This window comes from Rhodotorula graminis (genome assembly GCF_001329695.1).
Source record: "Rhodotorula graminis WP1 unplaced genomic scaffold RHOBAscaffold_2, whole genome shotgun sequence".
Classification (NCBI taxonomy): Eukaryota; Fungi; Basidiomycota; class Microbotryomycetes; order Sporidiobolales; family Sporidiobolaceae; genus Rhodotorula; species Rhodotorula graminis.
The window spans coordinates 451,652-461,902 of record NW_017264929.1 but is presented as its reverse complement, the minus strand read 5'-3'; the positions used below and the strand labels follow the sequence as shown (position 1 = coordinate 461,902).

Here is a 10,251-nt window from a genome sequence, read left to right as displayed (position 1 = left end):
TCGATCGCGGTGCCGGCAACCTCGCCCTCGAACAGGGACGAGCGCGCCTGCGCATCGTCGTCGGCGGCGGCGGCGAGCCCTAGCTCGACGAGCAACAAGTCGGGCGATGAGGGGTCGGCAGAGTTGGCGCCGGCTGCTGCGCGTGCGGCGCCCTCGAGCGCAAGGGCCGCCTCGGCCATCGTCGCCTTGCCGCCCATGGCGACGTAGTCCGAGATGTCGTCCGGGTACAGCTCCCACACCTTGGGCGACTTGTTGCGGCGCGGGCCGTACGGGCTCGGCTTGGCGCCCGAGCGCACGCTGCCGAGCGTCGAGAGCCGGGTTGGGCCCGCCGCGCTCGCCCAGTCGTCCTCGCCGAGCGCCCCACCGCCGCCTGCAGCCCGCTGCGGCTCCCTGCTCGCGCGTAGCGGAACCTGCTGGCGCCGCCGCCGCCGCCGCCGCCGCCGCCGCCGTTCCGGCCCGCCGACGCCTGCTGCCGCTCGCTCCGCTTCTCGGCCTCGTCGCGCTCGACGCGCCACCGTGCGACGCTGAGCGGGTTCGGGAGAGGGATCGAGTCGTCGGGCGCGGAGAGGGCGGCAAAGAGAGGGGTGTAGCGCAGGGAGAGGTACCGGGCGCAGTTTTGGGCGCGGCGGAGCGTGGCCGGCGAGAGGGTGAGGTAGACGCGCGAGATCTGGTCTGTACGTGCGCGAGAGGGGACACAGTCAGTCGCAGTCGACGAGAGAGAGGATTCGAGAGGGACACCGAGACGCACCGTCAAGCGTCCTCGCGAGGTCGTCCTCGTCGGCGAGCTGCGCCGCCCTCTTCTCCTTCTGCCGCTCAGTCAACCGCGGTGCCGCCTGCCCCTGCGCCTGCCCCTGCGCCTGCTCCTCGCCGCCGCCGAGGTCGGCGAGGCCCATCGACGAGCCCGACCGGAGCCGACGCTGGAGCCCGCTGATGAGGCTCGTGCGTCGAGACGCGGGCGCCGGCTTGCTGCCCTCGCTCATGGCCGGCGACGGCGGCGCGTCGTTCGAGCGAGGGCCGAGCGGCGAGGACGCGAAGGCGGTGGGCGTGCGAGGGGACGGCGACGAGGCGAGGTCGGCAAAGTCGATGACGGTGGCGCTGCCCGCCAGCCCGCCGACGGCCCCGCCGCCCGCGCTCCCTCGCGCGCCGGCGCCGAGAGGCGAGACGGGCTCGACGGTCGCGTTGGCGGCCGGGACCGCCGAGTTTGCCGCCGTGCCGGCGCCGATGGTGGCGAGGCGAGCCTGCTGCGCCTGCTGGGTTTGCAGCGTCTGGACGAGCTTGAGCGCGGCGCCGAGGTCGACCGTCTGGAGGAGCTGCTGGAGCGAGGGCTGGTGCGCTTGACGGGCGCTCGAGGTCGACGCCGAGGGGAAGGACGCGGCGGAGGAGGAAGGTGCGGCGGACGAGGCGAGCGACTCGGTCGACGGGTACGACGGCGGGTAGCGATGGCGGTCGCCGCTGTGGGGCACAGGAGGAGGTGGCGGCAGGGGCGTGGGGGACGAGAAGGGATCGGGCGGTCGTAGCGCCGGAGGAGGAGGGCCTTGAGGGCGGACGACGCCTGCGCCTGCCCGGCCCGCCGAGTACAGCGACGACGCGAACGAGGGCGAGGCCCCGAACGGCGCAAAGCTGCCGTGCGACGGCGACTGCGACAGCGCAAAGAGCGGGTCGAGCGGGTCGTTGGTCGGCGGCGAGGGCGGGGCGGACGAGTCGAACGGCGCCGGATCTTGTCGAGGCTCGCGCGCCTTGCCCTTGCCCTTGACGTCTCGAGCGGCGAACGTGTCGTCGTACGCGGCCGGCTCGGTCCCGGCGGCGCTGAGGAAGCCCGACCCGGTGCGCGACCTGCTCGAGAGGCGCTCCGTCGAGGCGCTCGACGGCCGCGAGGCGGTCTCGGGACGAGACGGCACGTTGATGGTCGACGGCGGACGGCTGAACGAGGCGGGCTCGACGGCAAAGTGCGCGTGCGGGTGGTCGAGCCCGCCGCCGCCGGCCGTGCTGCGGCTCGCCGACAGGGACGACGGCGGCAGGTCGCGACGACGGGCGCCGCTCGTGAACGAGCTCGTGCGGGTCCTCGAGCGTGTCGCGCCCCCGAGCCCACTCAGCTCGTCGCGCCCCTCGTCCTCGCCGCCGGTGTCGGCGCTCGAGGTCGAAGTCGAGACGTCGACGCCTCGTCGCCGCAGGGCAGGGTCGCGCTCCTCGCGCCAGTCGGAGCTCGTGCGCTTGATGCCGCCGTTGAACTGCGGCGGCTGGGCGAGCGACGAGGACCTGCGGCGGCCGCCGACTCCTGCCCCGCCGACTCGGCCCTGCTGGACCCAGGTCGGCGGCTGCGCCGCGTGGAGGACGAGCTCGTCGTCGTGGCCGTCCTCGCCGACAACGACGACGTCGTCGAGTGTCGAGTGTGCTGCTGCTGCTGGGCGCTCGCTCGGGACGAGGCGGCGGGTCGACGTCGAGTGGGGTGGAGGCGCAGGCGAGGCGAGGGCGACGTTGCCTGGCGAGGGCGACATGCGGGTGCCCTGCAGGCTGTCGAGCCTGGCCCGGGCTGCTGGAAAGCCGGAACGCGCAGCGAGCGAGCGCGAGAGCTGTGCGGAGCGACTGCCTCGTCGTCGCCGCCGCCGCCGAGTTGCAAATCGAGGCCAACCTCGTCCCCCTCTCACAGTGAGACGCAGAGCTTGTCGGCACACGTACAAGGCACTCAGAAGGGGCGCAGCGACACCGGCTCGAGACAGGAGCGGGTCTGCTTCATTGGCTCTCTTTCGGCTCTCTCGCCCGCCGCTCTCCTGGCCCGGACGAGAAGAAAGCACAGATCGGTACTGATTCACCTCGTGTCGGCGACGACGACCTCCCGCCCTCGCGCCGGTAGCCGCCGCCCTCGGCCCGCCTCTCGAGCCCCTTCCGCCCTTGCGCGCTCACTTGGCGCCGCCGAGCACCTTGTTGACCTGGCTGCGCAGGCCCATGAAGGACGTGACGGTGCCGGCGAGGCCGATGACGCCGTCGTTGAGCGAGTGGAAGCCGAGCGTGCCCGAGGGAATGAGGATGTCGAGGCTGTCCTGCACGAGCTGGTACCTCGTCGCCGCCTGCTGCCTGCGGGCCAGGGCGCCAGAGAAGAAAGCTCCGAGTCAGTCACGAGATCGCGACGGCGAGGGGGCAGGGGCAAAGAGGGCGAGGCGACGCACGTGCGGATCGTCTTGAGCTCCACCTTGCGCTCGTCGACCTTCTCGCCGCCAAACGCCCTGCGCACGGCCGCCTCGCGCTGCTGGAGGCCGTACAGCTTGTACGCGCTGCACACGATCGAGCACGCGATGCCCGTCATCCACAGGCGCGCCGCCCGGAGCTGGATGCGCTTGTACGTGACGGGCGAGAACGAGACGACCTTGGCCGAGTGGAGCTGCGCACGAGAGACAGACGCCGGGTCAGGATGCGTGCGCCACGACGGGACGACGACGAAGATGCAGGGAGAGAGGGGACGCACCCAGACGAGCATGTCGTGGACGAGATAACCGGCGTACCCGACCTGGCGGCCGACGGTGGTCAACTTGAGGACCGAGTCCTGGATGTCGAGGCTCTTGACGGCGGCCTGGGCGTGCTCGAGCGGCTTGCCGATGCGCATGACTGTGCGCCGTCGCAAGACGTAAGCAGGCGTCCGTCCCGAGAGACGAGAGACGAGCCGCGGCAGGGAGGAAAGGCGGGACGCACGCTTGCGCGACAGGCCGAGGGTGCTCTTGAGAGCATTGAGGCGCGCGACCGTCTCGTTCGAGTAGCCCTTGCGAAGGCAGTCTGCGCGCGAGGGAGAGAGAGAGAGAGAGAGTCAGCCCCGAGATCCGCGTGCGCCGAGGAAGGCCCAGCTCGGGGCTGTGCAACGGCGAGCAGGATGGGGGACGCACACCAGGCGAGGAAGCGAGAGTAGTACTGGATGGCGCGGTACAGCTTGTCGCGGCCGACGGTGGTCGAGCCGACCTTGAGGGAAGCCGAGATTGCCGGGTGAAGGACGAGCTGGTGGACGACGGTCTGCGAGGGCGGGCCAAGGGGGAGGCGGTGAGCTGGCGTGCCTGTCGCTGTGCAGGGCGTGGGCAGACTCACCATAGTGTGCGAGAGGGGGGGCGAGTCGGGCGTGAAAGGGAGGGTGAGCGGGAGGTGGGGGGACGAGGTCGAAGTGGGTGAACGCGAGGGCTGCTTGTGCGGCGAGTGGTCGGTGCTGGAGAGACGCTGGCGGTGTATCTGGGCAAGCTGTGCCGCTCGAACAGGAGTGAGAGGAGAGCGAGAGCAAGAGCGACGTCCGGCAACTCGCTCGCGCTCGCCGGCCCTGGCCCTCGCCCTTGGCCACCACCACCACCGCCACGATGCGCTGGACCAGCTTGCTCCCACTCGCACTCGCTGCCCTCTCGCCATCCCACGTACTCGCAGCCCGCGAAACCCTCGACGAGGCTGGTCCGTCCCCCTCCTTCCTCCTCCTCGCCCTCCCCGATCGGCGACACACGGGCTCAGCACAGCCACCTCGCCCGACGCGCTTCACAGGAGCTGACCGTTGCTCTCCCCCCTGCAGCCGTCCATGTCCGCGAGCTCATCTCGTACCGCGCATTCAACACGGGCGTCCTCATGAGCGTCTTCCCCGACGACGCCCAGGTGCCTGTCCCGGGCCTCCCCTTCGGCCTCCAGGAGTACTACGCCGAGTACCCAGACTCGAACGGCGACATCCTCCTGCTCGCCATGCCCATCGCCGCCGTGAGTTGCACCCCGCGCCTCGCTCCGCCACCACCTCGGCCCGCCTCCTCGCTCAAGCCTCGCTCTCCCTCTCGTCGACCTCGCACTGACCTCTGAAGCGCACACACAGATCTACCGCAACGCGCTGCCGCCCAACCCGCCCAACCTGACCCTCACCATCAACGACATGTACGGCTTCGGCAAGGGCAACCTCGCCGCCGGCCGCATGCGCGTCGCCCTGTACGGCACCCTCGAACCCGTCGAGGACGAGAACGAGGCCGAGCGGTGCCACCAGGCCTATCTCGCAGGTGCGTCAAGCGTTCTCTCCCTCGAGCGCGCAGTGGTCGAGTCCGCACTGACTCGTTTCCTCTCGAGCAGCCCACCCCGACGCTCGCGGCTGGATCGGCGCCGGCGGCCCGCACTCGAACTTCTTTGCCCGCATGCGCGTCAACAAGGTCTACGCCTTTGTGCGTCGACGCTCCTCCCCTCGTTCGCGCACGCGCGCACGACCCTGTCCCTCGACTGACCTTCCATCGCCCTCCTCGCTCGCGCGTGCAGAACGGCTTCGGCGACGTTGCCTACATCGGCTGGGTGCCGCTCGACCTGTACCGCGAGTCGGGCGCAAAGATGCGCTCGGCCAAGGAGGCGCACCGCGACTGGCCCGTGCCACGGCAGCCCGAGGAGGCCGGCCTCGCAACGCTCTTTGGCGAGCAGCTCGACCAGGAGGAGGGCGAGGCCGAGGGCAAGGCGAAGGCGCGGTTCCGAATCCAGTGGTGAGGCGAGCCGATGTCTGTTCTCTATGCCTCGTCACTCGCGTGTCCTCCCTCTCGTACAGTCTCTCCCTTGTGTCGGACCCCTGCATCGCTCGTTCCTTTACTCGTTCTTTCTCTCTCGCCGTGGGCAGAGCGAGTGAGCTGCGCAAGCGAAGCGAGAGGTGTCGAGCGTGGATGAGGCTGAAAGGAGCGCGTCGTCGTCGTTGCCGAGGGGTCGTCACCGTGAGGCGATCCTCGCCTTGCTCCTCCACCACCGCCCCCGGCCATGCTGCAGACGCGGCTAGCACAAGCTGCCAGGCCATCTGCGCTACTGCGCCAACCGTTGCCGCGCACACTGCGCCCGCGGCAGCTCCACGCGCCGCCATCTCGCCCGCCTCCTCCTCCTCGATCGCCCGTCGCACCTCGACCACGACCAGGCCACGGCGAGCAAGGGCACTCGCAGCACGCCCACTCGCGCCTGCACTATGCCCTCGTGCCCGTCGCACTCGGCCTCGGAGGCCTGTCGTCGACCCTCCTGTGCGACTCGCCGCCCGAGCCGAAGCACTCGCTCAAGTCGATCCTCGCCAACGTCGAGAAGCCCAACACGGACGAGTTCCTCGTCGCCGTCAACGGGCGCGTCGTCGAGGACGACGACGACCTGCCGGGCGGCCGCCGCTGGGTGCGGCGAGTGCGCCGGTTCCTGCGCGAGTACCTCGTCGAGCCCCTCGCGACGAGCGTGCGCTTCGTCCAGCTCGCCCTCATCTTCCTCCCCGTCATCATGTCGGCCCCAATCCTCGCCCTCGAGCTCGTCGACGAGACGCGCGACCGCCGCCGAGGCCGCAAGGTCCGCACGAGGGAGCGCAAGACGACCCGGTGGTGGTACCGTCTCCTCGTCCACCAGATGGAGATGGCCGGTCCGACTTTCATCAAGGTGCGTCCCTGCCCTCTTTCCCCTTCCGCTCCCTCCGTGTCCGACCCGAGCTGACCCACGCCCTCGCCCACAGCTCGCCCAATGGGCCGGCTCGCGCACCGACCTGTTCCCCGCCGAGCTGTGCACCCTGTTCGGCCGGCTGCACTCGCAGGGCGGCGGCCACTCGTTCCGCTACACCAAGCGCGTCATCGAGCGCGCGTTCGGGCTCCCGTTCGCCCAGATCTTTGCCGAGTTCCGCGAGGAACCGCTCGGCATCGGCGCCATCGCCCAGGTGTACCGCGCCGTCCTCAACCCGGACCTCCTCCCCGAGGACTACCTCACGCTCAAGCACGTCGAGGACCCGGCCCCGACGGCGCGCCTCACGCGCACGATCGCGCCCAGGACCGACGACAAGCGGCCGCCCCGAGTTCCCGGCGCGACCGTCGCCATCAAGGTCCTGCACCCGGGCGTCGAGAAGAAGATCCGGCGCGACCTCAAGATCATGATGTTCTTCGCCAAGGCGCTCAACGCGCTCCCCGGCATGGAGTGGCTCAGCTTCCCCGAGGAGGTGCAGGTCTTTGGAGAGATGATGATGAGCCAGGTCGACCTGCGCATCGAGGCCAACAACCTCGGTCCGTCCCTGTCTCTCTCTCTCTCGGTTCCTCGTCTGTCCTCGCGCCTGACGCAGCTCCCCCTCGTCGCAGTCACGTTCGAGAAGTTCTTCATGCACCGCCCGACCGTCTCGTTCCCGCGCGCCCTCAAGCAGTACACGGCGCCCCGGGTCCTCGTCGAGGAGTTTGAGGACGCCGTCCCGCTCGAGGCTTTCCTCCAGAACGGCGGCGGCGCGTTCGACCACCGCATCGCCAACCTCGGGCTCGACGCCTTCCTCGTGCGTCGCCTCGCTCTCTCCCTCTCCCTCTACTCGCGCCGCCGACGATCCTGACGACGTTCGACGTCCTGCAGAACATGCTCCTCATCGACAACTTTGTCCACTCGGACCTTCACGTGCGTCCCTGTCTCGCCGTCTCCTCTCGAGGCCCGTCTCTGACTACCTCTCTTCCTCCCCGCAGCCCGGCGTGCGCTCCCTTCTCCTTGTCGTCACGACCCCTTCCCGTCCTCGTCACTGACTCGTACACGCACCTGCAGAACATCATGATCAAGTTCTTCAAGCCCTCGACCCGGAGCGTCCTCAACTCGCTGTGGGCTACGTGGCGCGACAAGCCCGAGCCGGACGCGGCCGAGTCGAGCGACAACCCTCGCGGGCTCGAGATTGTCCACCGCCTGCGGTCGCTCAAGCACGACAAGGAGGCGTGGCTCGCCGAGCTCGACGCGCTGCACGCCGAGGGGTTCGAGCCCGAGATTGTCTTTATCGACACGGGCCTCGTCACGCACCTGAGCGACACGAACCGGCGCAACTTTCTCGAGCTGTTCACGGCCGTCGCGAGCTTTGACGGGTACCGCGCCGGGCAGCTCATGGTCGAGCGGTGCCGCGCCCCGGAGCTCGTCCTCGACGAGGAGACGTTCGCGCTCAAGATGCAGAAGCTCGTCCTGAGCGTCAAGAGCCAGACGTTTTCGCTCGCCAAGATCAAGATCTCGGACGTCCTGTCGCAGGTGCTCAACAACGTGCGCGACCACCACGTCAAGATGGAGGCCGACTTTGTCAACACGGTCATCTCGATCCTGCTCCTCGAGGGGATCGGGCGCCAGCTCGACCCGGAGATGGACCTGTTCAAGAGCGCGCTTCCGATCTTGCGCCAGCTCGGCAAGCAGGTCGGCACCGAGCAGGTCATGAGCCAAGCGGGCAAGATGGACTTTCAGAGCCTCGCGAGCATGGCCAAGGTGCGTCGCCGCCGCCTGGCCCTTTCAGCCTCTCGCCTCTCCCTCTCTCTGCGGCACAAAGACTGATGGCTCTTTCGCCCTGTCGCGCACAGGTCTGGGTCTGGATCGAGGCGCGCCAACTCGCGTCCATCGCCAAAGGCGACGTCGACGACTTTGTCCGCTACGACTAGTGCGTCCCGCCTCTCTCTCCCTCTGCTCGTCCCTCTCGAAGCACCTGTCACTGACCTGTCCTGTCCTCTCGTCGCACAGCCTCATGCCCAACGTCTAGCGCGCGCCGCTCGCGCCTCGCCGATCCTGCCTCCCTCGCCCTCGCTCCCTCACTCTCTCCCTTCCTCGTCCAGCCTCGACCTCGCCCTCACCCTGTTGTCCCCATCCTCGATTGATCCGCACCTTGTACATCGCCGCCCTCGCACCCCTCTCGCTGCGGCGCCGTCCTCCTCGTGTAGAAAGCTCTCCTCGCGCTCAGTCCTCCTGCCACTTAGACCTCGTATCCCTTTCGTCTCTCGCGCCTTGTCACGTCTCGTCGAGAGCGAGTAGTGAGAGTCTTTCCATGTACAAATCGCGGCGGCCTTGGGACAATCTACGCCGTCGGCTGCGCCTCGCTCCAGCTGCCGCTCCCGTTGCCCTCCTTCCACTCGTCGAGGTAGGCGCCAACCTTGGAGACGACGTCGGGGGCGCCCATGCTGCGGCCGAAGGCGTCGACAAACTTGCCGCGCGGGTCCATGAGGTAGAAGAAGATCGAGTGGTCGACGAGGTAGTCGTCCGAGGGGGACGCGTCGGGCGGGGTCGAGAAGTAGACGCGGCTGTCGGGGCAAGGTGCGGTGCGGTGTAGTGCGTCGAGAGCGGGTGAGGAGGTGGGAGGGAGAGCGGTCAGTGATCGAGGTGGCTGCGACGAGGGAGCACGAGGACGAGGGCGACATCGTCTGAGAGGAGAGCGGTGCGACGCACTAGGCCTTGCACGTCTTCTTGATGTCGGCGTACGTGCCTGTGAGGCCGACGAGCGAGGGGTGGAAGTCTGCATGGACGAGAGCGTGTGAGCGTCTAGACGTCCCTGCTCTAGGTTGAGAAGGCCGACCGCGACGAGCGCCCTTCCTGCCCGACCAGGTCCAGGAGAGAGTCGGGACGCACCCTTGACGTAGCTCTTGACGGCCTTGACGTCGTCGCGAGCCGGGTCGCACGTGATGAAGACGGGGAGGATGTCGGTCTCGTGCGACTTGGCTGCTCGGCGGTGCGGGTGGGTGAGCTTGAGGTGCGCAGGTCGGACGAGAGGACAGGGGACGCACCGATCGACTCGACGACGGTCGTCATCTTGTCGAGCTCCTCGGGGCAGATGTCGGGGCAGTTGGTGAAGCCGAACTGCGTGGGCGAGGAGGCGTGAGCAACGGCGGCTCGGGGGGCAAGGAGGGAAAAGAGGGGCGACTCACGTAGACCATGCTCCAGTTGCCGAGGAGGTCCTGGTCGGAGAAAGGCTTGCCGTCCTGATTGGTGAGGGCGAACGGGCCACCGATCTTTGGCCTGCCGACGCGGGCTGCGGCGTTCTCCATGCGCTTGCGCTCGCGGACCTTGTTCTTCTCGTTGTCGAAGTAGAAGTAGAGTCCGACACCGGTGGCGAGGAAGAGGGCGCCGGCCTTAAGGGTGAAGGGCTGCCGATGCGAGGAGAGAGTGAGGTTCAGGACAGGGAGGCGGTGCTCGCTGAGAGAGAGAGGGAGAGAGAGAGGGGACGCACGCCGGCCTGGGAGCGGTTCTGAGCTGCGGGAGCATCTGCCTGGTTGGCGCTGGCTGTAGGGCCTGGGGCCGGGGTGGGTGCAGGAGGCGGCGTCGGGTGCGATGATGAAGGAGGGGGAGGAGGAGGGAGAGGGGTGGAGCCAGGGCGGATGGCGAAGAAGAAGGGTGCCACTTGAGTGCGGTCACGACTGCGTTTTAGCGCTCTTCCATTCAGAACCAGTGGATCTTGCGCAGATACTGCAACATCTCCCGAGCCCCTCTCAAATTACCCGCACTTGAAGATTTTGGTCGCCCTGCACTCATGACGGTGACGCCCTACTCTAGTTGCCCTGTGCT

At 68.6% G+C, this 10,251-nt stretch overlaps 5 protein-coding genes across 5 annotated transcripts in view; 3 read left to right on the top strand and 2 right to left on the bottom strand.

Moving 5' to 3' along the window:
- Window positions 1–20: 20 nt before the first annotated feature.
- On the bottom strand, window positions 21–2,495 carry RHOBADRAFT_51289 (uncharacterized protein; the record flags this gene model as incomplete). The annotated part of the gene is made up of 3 exons (XM_018415759.1): window positions 21–297; window positions 411–672; window positions 749–2,495. Coding segments are annotated over 3 exons (2,286 nt in total), but the record flags the coding sequence as incomplete, so codon positions are not given.
- A 402-nt stretch (window positions 2,496–2,897) lies between these two features.
- Window positions 2,898–4,071, bottom strand: RHOBADRAFT_12042 (uncharacterized protein; the record flags this gene model as incomplete). Its single annotated transcript, XM_018412075.1, has 5 exons — window positions 2,898–3,072; window positions 3,165–3,376; window positions 3,461–3,600; window positions 3,685–3,765; window positions 3,873–4,071. 5 exons carry the CDS (start codon window positions 4,069–4,071, stop codon window positions 2,898–2,900), a joined length of 807 nt encoding a protein of 268 aa, XP_018273481.1.
- A 257-nt stretch (window positions 4,072–4,328) lies between these two features.
- On the top strand, window positions 4,329–5,571 carry RHOBADRAFT_51287 (uncharacterized protein; the record flags this gene model as incomplete). The annotated part of the gene is made up of 5 exons (XM_018415758.1): window positions 4,329–4,416; window positions 4,532–4,710; window positions 4,820–4,997; window positions 5,068–5,156; window positions 5,248–5,571. The coding sequence occupies 5 exons, from the start codon at window positions 4,329–4,331 to the stop codon at window positions 5,464–5,466; spliced, it is 753 nt and encodes a 250-aa protein (XP_018273480.1). The 3' UTR covers window positions 5,467–5,571.
- A 156-nt stretch (window positions 5,572–5,727) lies between these two features.
- On the top strand, window positions 5,728–8,458 carry RHOBADRAFT_41423 (uncharacterized protein; the record flags this gene model as incomplete). Its single annotated transcript, XM_018413883.1, has 8 exons — window positions 5,728–6,372; window positions 6,446–6,983; window positions 7,056–7,240; window positions 7,315–7,356; window positions 7,422–7,427; window positions 7,498–8,190; window positions 8,283–8,359; window positions 8,440–8,458. 8 exons carry the CDS (start codon window positions 5,728–5,730, stop codon window positions 8,456–8,458), a joined length of 2,205 nt encoding a protein of 734 aa, XP_018273479.1.
- Window positions 8,459–9,159: 701 nt separating this feature from the next.
- The window catches only part of RHOBADRAFT_47968 (uncharacterized protein), a gene marked incomplete at its 5' end in the record, with an annotated part of 3,355 nt that continues 2,263 nt past the window's right edge, over window positions 9,160–10,251 (top strand). The window contains 2 exons of the mRNA XM_018415075.1: window positions 9,160–9,203; window positions 9,251–9,314. Of these exons, the coding sequence (XP_018273478.1) occupies window positions 9,160–9,203; window positions 9,251–9,314 (108 nt within the window). The remainder of the gene's footprint in view (window positions 9,204–9,250; window positions 9,315–10,251) is intronic.